The sequence below is a fragment of the Sinocyclocheilus anshuiensis genome, unplaced genomic scaffold (genome assembly GCF_001515605.1).
Source record: "Sinocyclocheilus anshuiensis isolate Anshui unplaced genomic scaffold, SAMN03320099.WGS_v1.1 scaffold1453, whole genome shotgun sequence".
Lineage (NCBI taxonomy): Eukaryota > Metazoa > Chordata > Actinopteri > Cypriniformes > Cyprinidae > Sinocyclocheilus > Sinocyclocheilus anshuiensis.
The window spans coordinates 575588-594900 of NW_015549558.1; the positions used below are offsets into that span (position 1 = coordinate 575588).

A 19313-nucleotide genomic window follows, 5' to 3' on the forward strand; every position below is an offset into this window, starting at 1 on the left:
CATTACATATTAAAAGATTTTAAAATGGAAGAGTTATTTTAAATTGTATTAATATTTCACAATATTTGTTCGTTATTCATTATGCCTAAAGCATTAACTGTTAACACACTGTATTAATTTTATCACTTTACAATAAAGTTCAATGTCATTAAACTAAACATTTCAAAACATTACTGAAAAGTATTACAAATTTCAAAAAGGATAATTAAGCTCCATATAGTATTATTGCATGCAGTCATTGCAATCTAATGGCTTTTTTTCTTTTCTTTTTTAACAAATAACTTGTAGAAATAAATAATTAGAATGTTCTCCTCCTAATAAATATCTAATGACCTTGAGCAGAGAGCTAAATTAACTGCATAACATTTACATTTGAAAACGATTTTTAAGCTTAGCTTGATAAAATACTATTAACACTTCACACTTGTAGAATGTTTAAAAATAGAATATTTAAAATATACTTTTAATAATCACCAAATAGAAAACAACATTTTCAAAAGGTGATGCAGTTTTTTTCTCTTTTTTCAATTTGTGACATTTGACATCCACTACTGAACTGCACACTTTGTAGTCCACCTAATTATGTAGTCATGAACTGAGGGGAAGGCGGATCGGATCACTTAAGGGGCAGGTCACCTCAGGGGTAGATCTGCGTGCCTGCAGCTAGTGTATCTGCTCTTGCTGCTGAATGTAAAATGGCGGTATCATGTACAGTCGCGGTCTCAGGTGAGCGAAACACCACGTTCTCTCTTTGAAATGTCATTGCCGCAGTCGCCGCGAACACTGGCGCGACATTTGCATTCTGTCTTGCACTTGCCTACACACATTTCAGTTTAATATGATGAATAGGTTTGTTTTAGAATGCAATTTATTGATTTTCATACCGGGTGCACTAGTGAGGCAAGCGCCATTTTTCGTATTTGATAGCATTACTATAATAAAGTATATGATCATAATGTCATGAGAAAAGAGGAGCAGATCATGCATGCAGGTCTACAATTTTCTCTGAAATGTTAGCCGACAGAATGCTCCATTTCAAGCGGCAAGTCAATGAAATTAGGTTGCCGATTTGATTTGTAAAGATGGAATTTCTTGATAAAACACTTGATAATCGCACGCGTGTCTCTGCTTGTCATGATAAAGTTAATCTGGCGGCCAGACAGTCTACGCTTCAACAGAAACGCCTCTTGTGATTCAAACACATCAGACTGACATACATTATCATGCCTCTGTCAGCTGTTGATTCCTGAGACTCAAGTAAGCCAGTATGGATGATTTGCAATAATAATAATAGACCATGTGGACAGTCATAATTAGCTCTAGCATTCGGTTCACATGCAGATTGTTTTGATGCAAAGATGTTTGAGTCTTGCATTGCTCAAATGTGCACATCAGTGTGCTGGAGAGATGGTAGATGAGTTTTGAGATTATAGCTGGTACAAACTGGTAGACCATCATGCATCAGCAACAAACAGTCAAGAAACCAGTTACCATGTTCTATAAATCAGCCATCAGCTTAAAATGGATTTTCCAACTGGGGTGCATTATAAATATGTTTAAGAGACCACTGTGAAGTAGGCTATGTGAAAATGTTTCATTGCCTAATTTCACTTGGTCCTAATACATATTGACACAGCTATTTCCTTTCTTATGGAACGATATTCCGGACAATTTTCAAAAGGAATTGCAACTTGTATTTTCAATTGCGTTTTCAATATGTGGACGCATAAATTGTGACATAATCCAAATGCAATTGCAAATCCTGCATTACCGTTTGCATTTTCGCTTTCGCGAACGCACAGTGACTGCCAAATTTCAAATGAAAAAGCAAAGTCCATTTGCAGCTGTATTTCCCATGTCTTAGGAGTTACGAGCCTGTCATATTTAAATAGCAATATTAATTACCAGTCTGCTTTTTCACTCTCGCTGCGTCGCGCATGTAACCTGCCAAAACTCAAATGGAATCGCAATTCCTTTTGCATTTGAATTTCCGATGTCTGCATGGAAAGCTGCCAATCAATGTGAGGGGGCGGGACTATACTAGGGGGCGTGTTTGTGTTGGGAGGTGACGTCACTCACAGACGACCGTGTAATGCGCTGATCAATGGAGGTAATCGGTAAAGGTTCCGCTAAAGGCAGCTACCAATCAGTTTCGTACCTGTGTGAACGAACAGGCAGTGCAACCTTCTTGGCACAATACATAATTCTGTCTTTTTTACCCCAAATGTAGCGATTATCCCCTGCTAACAGCGGGAGCCACAACGGTACGCACAATAGGTCAATATTCATTATTAACCAAACGCTTTTCACCTGTCTCAGCATCTCTCACTGTTTACACTCACTTACACTTTTAATCCATAATAGAGAGCGTACGTGTCACACCTGCCTCAAGACCTTTTGCACTCCATTTGATGCACTTAAACAAACAAACAGTGCAAATCTACACGTATTTACCTATTTGCCACCTATATCTTATTAAAACGCAACTGAAAATACAATTTGCAATTCCTTTTGAAAATTGTCCGGAATATCGTTCCATACTTTCTTGCATCATCTTTACAAATGCAGTGCACTGTATAATGCATATAACCAGGGATGTAGTCATGCAGTGAAATACAGTTGTGCATATATTGTAATGCATAATATATTATTGCAAACCAATATTTAATACCCAGCGTTCATGATTTTTTGCCATTGCTCTTTAATGGAGCACATATAAGTGGTACATTTATCACATCAAATGCCACAGAGCACCAGATCCTTGATCCATTTGTGCAATCTCTTTGTTCTTCATCTTCATCGTGACTCATATTTCAAAAGATGAGCTGTATTGCCAGAAATCTGCCAACATGGTGTGGATGTGTGAGGAAGGTTAATACTGGGTTAAAGAATGACGACGAACGACAGCTTTCACTGAGGGATTTATGAAAATCAAATTAGCAATGGCAAAGGTGGTTCATTAAATTTAGAGTAAAAATAAGTAAGCATTTTATTTTTAACACTGACATGTCTTTCTGCCTTATGTCTCCTCCCGTAGGGTACCAGACAGAGAGGCTGCTGCATTGGCAGCTGTGGAATGAGGTAGTAGTTTGTATAGTTTGGGATCACACCAGATCTGGGAGATAACTATACAGCCTACTGTCTTTCTCACAGCTGCTCCCTCACATCAGATACACCGATGACGTACATTCACTTGGGATTTGTGGGATGGCTGAATATATGCATCTTTGTTCTGTGTGTGCTTTCTGAGAATGTAAATAGTGGAGAATTGGTGATTGTCTTATTGTACAAACTACAATAGCTTAGCCCCCAAATAAAAATATTGATGGTCATAACTGAAGATCGTAATTTAATTAATGTGGTCTTTATGGAATGGTTACAGAATTGTTTAGAATTCAAACTGCACTGTCACTATCCAAAATGCTGTAACTAGGTTGCTACATTACGTGATTATATGTTCACTGTCAGTTTATACATTTGTGTATCTTGTGTGATTGTTATTATTATTGTTTGTTTACACCTGCTGTAATATATAAAAGTAAATTGAATACGCATTTGTGTCTCCTCCCTCAAGTCACTTTATCAGTGATTGTTTTTTATGCCCTATATTATTTTATTTTTACTATTCTTAAATGAGCTCAGATAAAATCTCTTCTCAAAAGGTGAGTATTCAGGCAACCTTTAGCAGATCTTCAGGGGCAAGGTATATGTATGTAACGTTTGTTTTGTATGAGCCTTTGTCAGACAATTTTCAATTTATTTCACAATAACAATATATATCATAGTTTTTTTTTTTAAATCTTAAAGATGCAAATTAGAAACAGGAAAAAGAGTAGCCTATATGAAACATAAAATTAAACAGTGATTTCATTTTTTGAGGTAAAGACTATTCAGCAATAGAATTAAAGGGGTCATATGATGTTGCTAAAAATAACATTATTTTGTGTATTTGGTGTAATGAAATGTGTTTATGTGGTTTAAGGTTCAAAAAACACATTATTTTCCACATACTGTACATTATTGTTTCTCCTCTATGCCCCGCCTTTCTGAAACGCGTCAATTTTTACAAAGTTCATCGGTCTGAAAAGCGAGGTGTGCTCTGATTGGCCAGCTATCCAGTGCGTTGTGATTGGCCGAATACCTCATGCGTATGACGGAAATGTTACGCCTCTTACCATACTGTGATGCCGTGTACGGCTGGAGCGATGAGACAAGAACATTCAAACCCATTATAAACGAGGCATTTGTTGCATCCAGTGGGGACATAATTACGGATTATAATGAGAGCGGGCTAGAGTGAGAACGGCGTGGCCAGCGGATTCGACAAAGGAGCATCCGGCAGGCTTGCAGCAACCACATGTGAAGACCCCGGGCTGGACTCCCCACATCTTGATGTAGGTATGTGGGGGCGTGTTAGAACGTGCTGTTTTAGGTAGGCGTGGTTGACTCTTAACTTTTATAAAGAATATCTCTTTGGATTTGAGACTTTAGTCTTTGCAACTTTACAGATCTTCTTTATGCACCAAGAGCTTGTAACACTCCAAAGAGAAAGGAAAAATTGAAATCGCATCATATGACCCCTTTAAAATAAGAAATATTTAATCAAATGTAAAAATGTTTTGAAACCTTTAGCAGATCAATATATTGAATGTAGGTAATTAAATGCGTTTGGCACCTTATTAACGCTGCTAATTCTGAATGATCACCGTCTGGCGTGCGAGTCCGACGTCCTGTAAAGATGTCAATCACATTAACTAGCCAATCGCCTTAAAGGGCGTTGTCGCGTCCGTGTTTGTGATTGGGCGGCAGAGAGCTTACGCGCGGTGACGTCACCACTGGTACCAAAGCAGTTGCAGCGTATGAATATGAAGTGTCAGAAGTGTCAAGGTGAGAGAGAAATGGAATGAATTAATAGAAATGTTCTGGCTCAAAAAAGTAGTCTGTCCTGAAGTTCAGTTTTTCAAGATTGCTTTGCAGCTCGCCTTAGTCTGGACGTCATTGTGTGGTTGTATTCCACATCTTCTCACCATATTTTGAGTTGTAGCCGCAGTGCTAACTAGTTCAGTGGAACTTCTGTGCAGTTAAGTGTTTGACTGGTAGTTATTGTTAGACGTGTAAACATCAGAAACAATGGCGAATAACCAGCTTTGCTCTTACTTATTACAATATCCTTAAACTCCGGTGCTGTAAGCTTAATTAAACCTCATCGTTTTGCAGCATTATAGTTGAACCATGACTGAATTGTTTGTTGTATGATGAAACATTAACAAGCTCCATGCAGGTTGTGTAAGTTTGCTTTCCGCAAACTATATATATTTTTGCTTTTGTTTTTTAATTCAGGTCACGTCGGAGTCAGATGTGAGATCGGCTGCGGATTTGGCCAAGGAGAAGTATGGCAAAGTGGACTTGGCTGTGAACTGTGCTGGGATAGCTGTGGCTGTGAAAACATACAACTTTAAAAAGGACCTTCCTCACAGCCTGGAGGGCTTCACTCGTGTTATCACTGTAAGCCTCACTGCATTTACAGTGTAACTGTAACTGAACCTCAAATGCCACTGCTTCATATTTCCAGAGCTGATGACTATTTTAAATATAGTAGAGCAGCTGTCATTTTATTTTATTAAATTTTGGTCACTGTAAAATTTATCGTTATTATTTGTCTAAAGCATCAGTCCTATTGAGAAGTGAAATCTGAAGACAGGCAATGCCATGTAATTGCATTTATTAAAATTTTCTTTTGAATTTGATCTATTAAAGGTGAACATCGCTGGGAAGTTTAATGTGATCAGACTGGCTGTAGGGGAGATGGGCAAGAATGAGCCTGATGCAGATGGACACAGAGGCTGTATCATCAACACAGCCAGTGTTGCTGCTTATGATGTACAGGTATATCAGCCATACACTGTCTGGCATTTGGTGTCTGTAAGATGTCTTTTTTTTTAAAGAAATACTTTTAGCGAGGCTGCATTAAGTTGATCAAAAGTGACATTATTAAAGACATTTATAATGTTACAGAAGATTTCTATTTCAAATAAATGCTGTTCTGAACTTTCCTTTCACTGATAAAAATAATAAATGTTTCTTGAGCAGCAAATCAGCATATTAAAATGATTTCTGTAAGATCATGTGACACTGAAGACTGAAGTAATGATGCTGAAAATTCATCTTTGCCTCACAGGAATAAATGACATTTTAAAATATATTAAAATAGAAATCGGTTATTTTAAATTGTAATAATATTTCTCCATTTTTTTTTTTTGTTTTAAAAAGTTATTACTGTGTTTTTATCAAATAAAAACAGCCTTGGTGTGAATAAGACACTTCTTACCCCAAACTTTTGAACAGTTAGTGTGCTGTCTTTTGCTAACCTTACAGATTTATGACACTGCAGCACTGTAAAGTTTTTTAGTCTTTTTAAGGTGGGTCAGGCTGCATACTCTGCCTCTAAAGGTGGGATTGTGGGTATGACACTTCCTATTGATCGGGACCTTGCACCACTGGGGATCCGTGTGGTCACCATCGCCCCAGGTCAGTGTCCCTGAGATGCATATTTTGTTTCTAAACAGCATGATCTCGTCATTGTGTCCCATTATTGTTCTATCAAAATTCATTGTTTGATAGGAATTTAATATTTACTCAACTTACGATGTGAAATGATCCACAATATGATTTTCTCCAAATTTTTTGGGGACATTTCTTTTTGAAATGTAAATATATTTTATGTCAAATAACAGATATAGGCTGAAATAAACAAATCGAATAAATGAATAATTAAATAATAAAAATAAAAGAAATTATTCATATAAAAACTAAACAAACTAAGGCTTTGCCTGTGCTCTTTCCTAGCTTGGATTTTATTTATTTATTTAAAGAAATTGATATTGCATGTCCACATTTTCCAGTTGAAAATACTCCTTGTACAGAAGATGCTTATGAAGCAAAAACAGAATTGTCTGACTTTAGATTTGTGAAATTATGCTACATAAAACTACATAAAACAGACGGGCTGAATGAGATGCAAATTCACTCTCTGCCAGCAGGTGGCGCTTATGGAACAGCAGGGAAATAGTTATAGAGTTTCCACGGTTACCACTGTAAACAAAACAGCTCTGCAATAATATGCATTATACAGAGGCAAGATGAAAAGAAAATACCATCTAAACTTTCACGTCTGGGAGATCCAGCTGAGTTTGCACACCTTGTGACAGCAATAGCAGAAAACCCCATGATCAACGGCGAGGTGATTCGCTTGGATGGAGCCATCCGCATGCAACCCTGAAGGAAAAAAAGGAGCAGAGTGGAGAGACTCCAGCTGAAATACCTAAAACTGGTCTGTGACTGAAGACTTGATACATATTAAGCATTTTCAGCATAGCGTCAGGATACTTTGTATCTGAGTGGAAGTGCTACCACTCGCATGAGTGTTTTTTTTTTAACCACTGGAAATCTTGTAGATTTTTCAAGTCTTGAGTCTGGTATTTCTATACTGACTGCACTTCTGTGCCACTGAGGTACTGTCCTCTAATGACTAATGACTGATGTGTCTCCATAGTAAATGCATTTATACCGTCATACGGTTGTACAGGAGTCATGCAAACTCAATGTCTCTGTATCCACTTATCTTTTTGTGTCAAATATGTAAAGCATAACATGATGACTTTTAATGAATGCTGTTGTAGATAAGCTCATGGATCACTGCAGTGAACTAAATACAACTCCAGGAAAGATGGGTGATATGAAATGTGTTGGATTTGCCACCATACTGACTTATGACTATTGTATCACTATTATATCAGTGATTATTAACCAGGGTGCCGGGACCCACAAGGGGGCCTCAGCATGACTTAAAATTATTCAAATTAAAATATTATTCATGCAATTAAAATGAATTCTATTGCTATTTACTGTTGTCACAATACTAAAATTATGACTACGATACAATACCTGACTAAAATTATCAGGGGCCTCATTTATAAAATGTTGCGTATAAACCGTTCTAAGATCATTTTTCAAAAGTGCGCAAGTGCGATTCAGAGAAAATGAACGTGCGCACAAAAACACGTGCGTACGCCTCTCTTCCAGATGTGACATTTATAAATCGCAAATGATCTTGAAATTGTGCGCAGCTGACTGGTGTCAGATCTCCGCCTTGTAAACGCCCCCTAATTAATATCATTACCATATAAAAGAGCACACGCCAATATCAGAATTTCTATTCTTGAGAATGATGAGCATAAAGAAAAAAGAAAGGGGGGGCCCGGCCACCTCGGTCACTGTGCCCCCTCACCTCTGGTGCCGTCTCCGTAGTGGGCGCCCTGATTTTAGTCGGTGAGGCAAGGTACTGCCCTGGGAAGGTTTCCCAGGCTGTTAAATACACAGATTAAAAGCGAAATGTTTTCGTTTCGGTTCTTTCTTAGCAAAAAAAAAAATTTTTTTTCGTTCAGGTTATGCAGAGCGAAATAAGAACGGTGCTGCATTTAGAAATAATTATTAACTTTGCTATTATTCTCACTTTGTGCGCTCTGGCGCCGACCCTGTGTCTCTATTCATTTTCACAGAAGCAAAGCAGCAGAAATAAAAACAATGTTATTGAATAGAATATATTAAAACCGTTATTGCACGACATGGGCCTATTACACAAACAAAACAGTCGAGATGCGTTTATGCGTTTTTTTTTTTTTTTCCTATTTTACGCATTAGTAGTAAATCAAGACTTCGCAAGTTCTCTTGTAAAATGCTAATAATAAAAAAAAAACAACAACATGGAATAAACTGTGTACAGAAAGCGAGTAAAGAACTCTCAACATTAGGCTACTAAAAAGGTCAGTTTAATCTCGCAAAAACTCCTGTTAATAAAAAAATCTGACTACACTGCACAATTAATATCTTACACTGCATGTTTGTTGTTTATGATGAATTCGGTGCTTGCACGTACACCGCTTTTATTATTGCAGCTTAGATGTTCAAATAGCTGCAGTGCTCCGACTTTGCCGCAAGGAAAAATGCGTACGTCTGCTCAGACCCTGAGGTGGCGGTAAGTAGCCTACTTTTCCACGTCAAAGACCGTTTTTATAAATATGAACGTAGCCGTGGATTTTAGTGTACGCACACTCTAAGATCAAATCTGTGCGTACGCACATTTTATAAATTAGGTCCCTGGATCCCAATATTGAACCAACTGAATAATAGATGACAGAACGCGAAATATAAAGTTCTTTGCTTGCAGTTTAAGGTAAATTGCTGCCAGTGTGAATGTTTTGTTTGTGTATAGAATTGTTTACAACATAGAAAAGTTAGCTAAAAGGATAAAGCCAAATTAAGTTATTTTTGCTCTCATTTGCTTTCAGATTCTGATGGTTAAAAATCACTTTACTATAAAATGAACCTCTTCTAAATGGAGAATGATTTATTTGCATTTATGTACTAATACTTCTCTTTTTTTTCAAAGATAAATTGCAAGCATTTTGTGTCAAACATCACAGTAGCATGAAGAACTGGACCAACAGAGGGCAGAATCGAGCTTGTTTTGACAATCAGGACAGGAGGCTCATATAACTGCATATTATCTATGTTGTGACTATGACAGGGTCAAAGATCTTTATTGCAATAGCATTATTAAAAGACTTGCAAATGCCATTTTTGATAGTTGGAAAAAATTCTGAATATCTGTTCATATCTTTCAGATAAATAATGATATCTTTAGATTTTAGATCACTGTAATTTTTGTGGATTTTTTTAAATTATTAAACTGTGGCTTAAATATACAACTACTTGAACAACATGGAAGACTCATCATCAGCCAAAAAAAGTAAAAATGGAAAATATTGGCAGCTGTGCACAAAAGTCCTGCTAAATCCTTTACTGAACAGATTGAGCATAATTAAAGTAAACCCAGATTGATGTTCGTAAATCTGCTTTAGACACACACACACAGCTGATTGATTTCTGTCCACAGGGTGGCAGTTCCACTGTAATCTAAGTTTCATTTATTTCAGTCCATTCTAAAATCTACACAGACCATGTTAACATGATTACACATCAGAGAGGTTAACAGTTCTCACAGTTACCATTTGGTTCTGGAATATGCAAGGATGATCATGTTTCCTGACTATTTCAAAATCCAATTTACCATATTACTATTTTATTTTATTATTATTATTTCTAATGTTTTTCCATTTTATCTACTATTTATATATTTAATTCACACTGAGTAGCTGACTAGGTTTACATTTCAAACCATATGATATGGGTCAAACAAGCATTTGTGGAGTGTGGGGTGAAACAGATGTTAGATCAAACTTGCCATACGTGGCGAGTGGTTTGAATCATAACTGAAGGTTATTGAGTGTCCCTGTGTTGTCTCACTTCACTCTGACATGTTGCCCAACTTCTGCTCCATCATGTCATGCATCTATCAGGGAGCCATGAGTTAGGACAGCTTTGATGGACACTTCTTGTCATCCCATAGATCTTTGCACTGTCAGGAAAATTACTTTCACTATTAACAATGAAGCGCTGGCTTCCGCAGAGGACAAACATCTGAGACTGTTTGAAGACATGGTTAAAGACTGAGGGGTGCAGGAAAGGGACGTCCTGCTGCTTGTTCCCAAAAACAACAAAAGGTTTTGTCTAGAATCACCAGAGGTTTCAAGAGCACACTAACAGGCTGATTCATCAATATGCATTATTAATACGCTCGGGACAATTCAATCCCCCCGACTGTGTAAATATGAGTTTGGGTGTAATCAGAACACAAAGCCGCTTTATGCTGAACCTCCAGAGGGCAGACGGCACAAGCACGCGACAACCTGATCGGCGTTTAGAAACACATGCATCGACAGCATGTACATGCATCATTTGGATAACAAGCTGTCTCTGAAAATCCCTCAAGATATAGAAAAGACATTGCGTCATGTTGATTTTATCAGTGTAGATCCCAAAGAAGTCATGTCTAGCCTGCTGTTTGCTCCTTGAAGTGGTCTAAAGAAAACGGGATATAGACTAGGACTCTTTTGGAGACGAGGACAGATGCAGAAATGAGGAGAGAATGTGAGCTGGTTGTCATTTATCTGGGTCAACCAGACCGACCTCTTTTATTCAATAAAACATAAACATGCACGTATCAGTGAGATATCAGTAGCATTTAGTAGTGAAATTGTCTGCAGATGGGTGAACCTCACAAAACGAGAAGAAAAAAACTAACAAACATTTGATTTAATGAAGCCCATTTAAAGGTCAGATGTTTTTTTACACACTCAATTGTAATTGATTATTTAAATTTAGTAATTTAAATGATACTTCATTGTTATTTCCACATGACAGTATGAAAATACAATACTGGGAATGAGAGTTTTTTGCATTATTGTAATGGGAATTTGGAGGGAAATTAACTCTTGAACCTAAAAATAAGCTTCATTTTCTTCATGAAATATATAAACACTACCATTCAAAAGTTTAGAGTCAGTAAGATCTTTTTTTTGTTTTAAATTACTACTTTCATTAAGCAAGGATTCATTAAATTGATCAAAAGTGACAGTAATGACATCAAGTATGATGTTCAAAAAATTATATTTCAAATAAATGCTTTTAAACTTTCTATTTATAAAAAAAATAAGTAAATAAAACAAAAATAATCCTGAAAAGGATTAGAGTTTCCACTGTTTTTAACATTGATAATAATAAAAAGAAATGTTTCTTGACCAGCAAATGATCAGAATGATTTTTGAAGTATCATGTAATACTGAAGACTGGAGTAATGATGCTGAAAATTCAGCTTTGCCATCACAGGAATAAATGACATTTTAAAATATATTACAATAGAAAGTTTACTGTATTTTTGATCAAATAAATGCAGCTTTTGTGAGCATAAGAAATTTCTATACTGTATGATAATGCATATATACTGCATGAAGAAAATGAAGCTTATTTTTAGGATCATAAAAAATGTGACAGAAGAATTATACTTGGAGAGTCATTAGAAAACACATGAGCAGAAACAGCTTTCAGAATTGGGTGTTTGTAATTAAACGGCACAGCGACGTCCCACTGAGACGTTCAATCCTTAATCTCCAGAGAATACTGCAGTGAGAACGCTTAGGACAACAGAATCCCTCCTCCAAAAGCAAGAAAGACAAACAAACTTTAGGGAAACTCAAGAAAAACACCCCAGAAATCTTCAAGGGACAACTGCACCCACTAAAGAAACAGTGAAAAGATGATTCCCAGTCATTAAATCTAAAGAGTCCCAAATGATCTCAGAGGTGTAGGACCATTGGCTGGTTTGAATATGAGCATTATCACTCAATCCCACATTTACAATACTTTTCACATCCGACAATACCGTAACCCAGCCTGACACTGCTCATTTACGTCTTATCCCTCATGAAAACAAATACATTTGTCTGAAACATTGGATATGGTGTCTTTCTGGGACCTATTAGAGGCATTGTGTTGGTTTTATCTGTTGAGCGCAGGCTACAGTAGCAGCCTTTGTGCTGAGGGACAGTAATCCTGTATCTGTATGTGGATTTGTGCCCACTTGAGGGTTCGAGAAAAGAGGAGGGAATCCACTAATGCTGCCCATGCTAGAGAAAACAAATCAACACAGCAGGCCTCCAACTAGCCACTGTAGAACAAATATTCCCACGACATTCAGTCTTTAAAAGCGTATGCTCAAATAAAGCTATTATTCATGTCTGTTATGACACACGTTCTATATGGCCTTTTGTAAACTTGGATGTCAATTTGAATGCTTGTAGCTTGCAAGATAACAAACATACACGGGCCACATTAAGAATCACCTCCAGTGACTTTAATACCACACTGTATATACTGTATATGTTGCCAGCAATGGGATTCATTTTATATTTACTGGGCATTCAGTGCAACATTAAGAGCCAGTTGTGTTCCTGAGAGGCTAATGAGTATATCGTTTTCTGGATGGCCTTTGAAACAGCCTGTAATCATAGCTTTGAGAGCATGATGAAGATCCAGCACTCCTTTAGCAACACACACTGACTTCTGACCTCATCCAGCGCTTCATTGTAGCATGACCATAAAGCCGATAGAGGTTATCCGATTTAATCAGAACACAGTAACAGTCTCTCATGAGGGCCAGACACTGACATCCTCACAAAACCGCCACGGAAAAAGCTTTGCATCTGAAGTATGCGTCTCCTGAACACGGCGGAATGATCTCTAAAGGGATCCCCGTCACACATGGTGGGTGTAATTTCTTTACAACCTACTTTCAGACACGGCAATGTGGAGGAAATCATAGAAATAGTGCTATCAGGTCACCGCAATTACAAAAGCATTTCAAACTGAGTGCAAACATGGTAAAAATTAATTTCACTTCTTATTTTCTCATTTGGAGGATCTTATCTGATCTGTGTGAGGCTCAAATCTCTATCAAAGGAATAGTTCACCCATAACTGAATATTTGCTGAAAATGTACTCACCCTCGGGCCATCCAAGATGCAGATGAATTTGTCTCTTCAGATTTGGAGATACTTAGTAGCATTACATCACTTGCTTACCAACGGATCCTCTGCAGTGAATGAGAGTCCAACCGTTGCTTCCTGGCTAAAATATTAGTCCTTTATTCATAACATTGCTCCAGTTCGAAACAGTTCTATACAAATATGTAAGTGGATTTTGAAGTAAGAGGACAACAGAGAATGGAATTTTTCACTGGAGGAAGCATTTTTATGGATTATGGACCCAGAAGCGACGTTTTAAAGTTAAAACACCTTAATGATGGATTGGTTTCTTACAAACATGCTTTTCACTTCACAAGACATTATGTGATGGACTGGGGTGTTGTGGATCACTTGTGGATTATTGTGATGTTTTTAACAGCTGTTTGGTCTCTCATTCTGATGGCACCCATTCACTGCAGAGAATAAACTGGTGAGCAATTTAATGGTAAATTTCTCCAAAACTGCTCAAATGAAGAAACAAACTCATCTACATCTTGGCTGGCCTGAGGGTGAGTACATTTTCTTAATTTTTGGATGAACTATTCCTTTAAAGTCACAGTGAAATCAAAATCAACAATTCTTATTTTTTATGGAACATTGCAGTTTATTACAAATGATTTATCCATGTACATCATTATTTTTATACCTGATCTGTGTGAGGCTCAAATCTCTATTAAAGTCACCATGAAATCAAAATAAACAATTAGTTTTCTTTTCTTTATAGACTATTGCAGTGTGTATTATAAATGATTTATTCATGCACATCATTATTTTTTATCAAATATCACTTTTATTATAAATGATTAGTGTACTTTTTGGGAAATATTGCAGTTTATTATAAATGCCTTATCCTTGTACATCAATCTTTTTTATTGATTACTGCAGTATTTATTATAAATGATATATCTGTATGCATAATGTTTTATGGTATACTGCAATGTTTATTATAAACTATTTATCCGTGTACATTTTTTTAAATTCATGTGCCCTTATAATTATAAACATTTACTTCCTCTCCCCCTCACACAACATCTCATCCCTAATGACATGTGCACCGATGAGATGGCGGGACAATAATCCTTCTCTGCCAGCAACCTGTCACTCACATGAGATTGCAGCAATTAGCAAATGACAATGATCCAATCAATCTATTCCCAATGGACAAATCAAGTCCCGCCCTCGTTTGAGAAGCTGTTTCACTCAGATATACATCAATATAGGGAAGAAAAGACGACTGCAATTTCCGTTTCATGCTGACTTTAACATGGTGGACAGGCAGCCACACCGGTGACAGGTCCACTGGGAGAGAGAGATGCCAGCTTCAGACGTAATTCACTGTTGGCTTTGAGAGAAAGTAGGGAAAAGAGAGAGACAGAAGGAAAAAACAGACATATAGAGAAAACAGAAGCACAAAAGCACAGATCTGTCATGACATACCATTGAAACTTAAAAAAAAGTGAAGACTTATTATAAATTTAAAAGTGAAGTGTTACGTGCCCAGAGGAGTCAGTGCGTGGTGATGTTTGCTTTCGTTTTTTTCTCCTCTTATCACTTCGTAGGATGACGCTATTGGCTATATGTCTGTCATCATTATTGTGAGGACGTAGGTTCCAGGTGTCTTTGGTTCTTTGGTTCTGCCAAACTTAGCTGCTTTGGCGTGCTTTATCTCATTTATGACTCCTTGGTTGCTCCACATTTTGTATTTTTTTTTGTTTTGTAATGATTTTTTCCTGCTTTGAGCTAACTACTTTATTTTTCTGTTTGTTTTCTGTTTCATGTCACGTAACTTCCATTTCGCACACACCTAGGAAATCACGCTGTTAGCACATTAGGTAAGGAGCAGATGCTGTTTCTGTATGTTTTGGTTTAATTAGAATAGTTTACGTAGGGAACATGGAGTGCTGAAGAATTCAGAATTCTTTAATGGAACTCTTTATGTCCTTGTAGTTCTTTTTGCAATAGCACACTGAGAATGTCTACCAGGGTTAAAAGACCTGGGGGTTTATTTACTTAATGTTAAAACATCTAGTTGCTTCGGAGACGTAACATGAAGCATACAATTTTTGTGGATTTTAAAATTATTTATCATATCCCAGTTTAATATACAGAGTCTGTAATCACTGTGGCTATCAAAATATTGCTGTAGGGCAATATTGGCTCAATCAATGGCATGAGGTTGGAGGCGGGACTATCTCTTAGTTCAAACAATGGCAGACAGGGGATTTTTCCCTGACACCTATTTCATTTTGTTAAGACTGTTTGGTGGTGCTGTGGAGTCTTTGCAATGTTTTTGAATCTCAGTTACACTAGACAATAAACAGAACACCCTGTTGCATTTAAAAGTCCAAATGCAACCCAATACAGTGAAATGGGAAAGATTGCAGGCGCTTGAGACGTGTTTTTAAGTTGAACATTTAACTTGACACAGCATCTTGAAAACATGGCGCTCACGTAAAATGCTGAAAAGGCAGCGAAATGTAAAACTAGCACATTTACATTAGTTATGAGAAGCAAATCTTTTTGAAACTCTGAATCAACTGAACCAACTGCTTTGCAAAATGATTCAGTGTTTTAAAGCACATGAAACATTGCAAGCAAAATAGTCAAAACGGTGTAATTGCAACATTAACACAGACCACGTTAATAAAAACACACCAACAACGAAAATGTAATCTATTAAATGTAATCTACAAATTAATAACTACCATTAAATATGAAATGTATGTTTATTTATGAATTTGTAGAGCTTGTTTTTTGTGTTTATGTAGGACTCCGCTAATTCCAACCAGAAACAATGAACTCTCCCTTTTTGTATTCCACACGCATGTTTATTATAATTCATTAAAACTGAATCTACATTCTAAAACTAATTAAAGATCAGTTAAAACCATATGTTAGATGTTGGTTTATGAGTTCACCAGATTAATGTCCTCTAGCAGTGAACTATCAGCATTCAAAAAGTTTCAAAACCAAGATTCAAAACAGTAGGACATAATGAAGCCTAGTTTGCTCAAATCACATGACTTGGCCATGTTTGACCACTGATTCAAACCAAAAGATTCATAAAGCAGTGTTTCAAAAGTGTCCATCACTCGTTTACATAAAGCATCTCTGTTGAACATATATTCTCCTTTGATATGACAGCCTCTAGAATACATTTATGGATTTGAAAGATGCTTTTATCTAAAGTTACTTACGCTGCATTCATGGTAAGCAGTTCACGCATTCCCTGGAAATCAATCCCATGACCTTGACATTGCAGCATAGTGGACTGCTTGAGCTACAGGATATGTTGCATTTTAAACATGATAAATAAATTAATATCATTATACATGCATGTATACCTTTTCAAATAGGACATTTCATTCACCTCCCAAGGCCTTTTACGCATGCAAAATCAGTACGAGTCTCCACCTGCAAAATAATTAATTGTCCATTTAATTACCATGTACATCTGAAAAATGAACACTGAAAATCATAGCTTTGTTAACGAGAACGTATCAGCATAAAATGTCTAAATGTGTATTGCTAGCTTGCAGTAAAATAAATGCATTTTTAATTTCAGAAACTGCTGAAGTTTTTCACCCTTTTGAGCCAAATCATAGAGCTTACAAATACTCATCCCCAGCTGTGAGTCAGTGCCATGGAGCACGAACTGTCTTTATCCAGTCATGGCAGTCTAACTCCAATTGCTTAGTATTTCAAAGACATCATTACCACAGTATGCAAGCATCGTGATAGTCTGGGATGTAGTCAGCGAGACTTCATTAGCAAAGCAGTTTCATGTAGAGAGCCCAAAGGAGAGCCAAACTCAGCCGCTTTCCATTCCTTCAGCAGGGTGCTGTTCTCTCAAACTTCCCCTTGAGAGCAAGAAACTCAGGCTGTAAGGGTAGCTATTAAATGCATTACGGCTGGTCTGTTATACAACGCTACTCTGGAATACCAAACCCCCCCTTCCCAAAGTTCAGGGTAAATTATGCATATCTAATGTCATAACTGAAGTACAGTTTACATGGGGATTTTTCAAACCTGTCTACATGATTCATATCAAAGACACATCGCTGATGAATTAGTTACTGATCTGGGAATGGAGGCTGATCATGCATCACAGTTCAGCATATTTGTACGCTTTCGGTTTTTCACTTGAATTGCCCGTAGAGATCCATTCAATTATCTATGCATCTGTCTGCCACACCTTTTCTATCAAACTGCTTTTACACAACTTTTCCACACATCTCAACTGAAACAAAACTCATAATAATATCGCATGGCATTGATAATCACCTTAGAGACCGGCACGAAAACCTGCAGCTGAATATAAAACACTTTTGCTCTAGTTTATAACACTTTTGTGTCCAATCAATTTTAATATATTGAAATATATTCAAACAGAAGCTCAATTATGCAAAAGAGTCTGAGTCAGACTAATCTGATACAGGACACGCCAGTAAGCCTCAAAACAGCCATCAGTATACTTAGGACTAACATGAGAGACACAAACACGCATGTAGGCTTACTACAACTGCCCTGAAACAACTGCTGGAAGAACACGGCGAGTTATTATTTGCAGCATGTAAATAAATGTTTGCATCCAATCAATAATTGACGCATAAAACCAAGTCTCCGCCCTACTTTTTAAAAAAGTTTTTGATATTTAGTTTTACTCAAATGTACATCACAATATTGAATCTTTCACTACTTTCGTTATTTTGAAACTTTAAAGTGATACACTTTTACGATATTACCCTATTTTATTCATACTATTTGATCATCACTGAATCCAAATTATCTTAATGGTTAAGTAACAAACCATTTGGTTAACCTGTAGATTTTTATTTGTTCATATATCATCTTCTAAATTACATGCTTGAAATAGTTAAACCAAACAATGAATTTAAGCTAGTAATACACTAGTACATGCAGTACAGTATTATATCGTAAATGGTGTAACTGTACACCATTGCAAAGTGCAACTACTTTTTACAATTCTTACAGTATCATTTGCATTATTGAAAGTTGCTCAATAATGTAACATACTAATCCCAGTATGTTGAAATTCAATCCTTGCATGTCTTTGTTTTTATTTGGATTACACAAGTGTCATTCAAGGTACTGCTTTTGCATTTCCTCTGTCACAATAAAACCAAAACAATAATACAGTATGTTAGAGTAAATGGAGGGCAATAACTTGAGTTTGAGATCTTCTGTAATTTTAATATGCATTTAAATTATTATGATTGCAAAAAAAGGTGTTCTTCTACATGAAACCTATTTCTGAAACCAAAACTATTCAGTCAATTACACAAAACTGAACAGCCAGCTCTGTGGAAACAGGATGATTGTTACACATTTCAAGTGTTTTTCAGTGAATTAATCATTTTGATGAGAGGGGACAGATTAGCTCTCCTATCTTCTTTTTTGTCAAACTGGCTCTTCTTGTTGGAAATCATACACAGTCTGAAATTACCTCATTTATCATTCAATGTTGCATTGTTTCTAATGGGATCACAGGTAGCCAATATAGGGCAAAGTTTGTACGTCAAATTTGCAAGCAGTACTGTGTGACGTGAATGATTTAGTTAGACAGATGACATTTCAGGTCCCTTCTCCTTCATTATGCAATGTATGGACTTCATGGATGCTCTCTTTAATAGAAAAACTCACCTGACCAACAGTGCATGTCATACGGGTTGTGTCATCGCTGGCTATGCGATGATGAGGCTGCGTGTTCCTGTATTCAAGAGTATGAATAGAACATTAGACCATGTTACACGACTGCTCTGAATTCATAACACTGAATAAAGACAGACAGAGGCATCCGGAGAGCCATCG

The 19313-nt window shown here is 36.7% G+C and overlaps 1 protein-coding gene across 1 annotated transcript; it reads left to right on the plus strand.

The window, feature by feature from the left end:
• The first annotated feature begins 5232 nt into the window (after positions 1 to 5232).
• Positions 5233 to 6542, plus strand: LOC107656989 (3-hydroxyacyl-CoA dehydrogenase type-2-like). Its single transcript, XM_016444959.1, has 4 exons — positions 5233 to 5250; positions 5341 to 5505; positions 5758 to 5886; positions 6420 to 6542. Exons 1-4 carry the CDS (start codon positions 5233 to 5235, stop codon positions 6540 to 6542), a joined length of 435 nt encoding a protein of 144 aa, XP_016300445.1.
• Positions 6543 to 19313: the final 12771 nt, after the last annotated feature.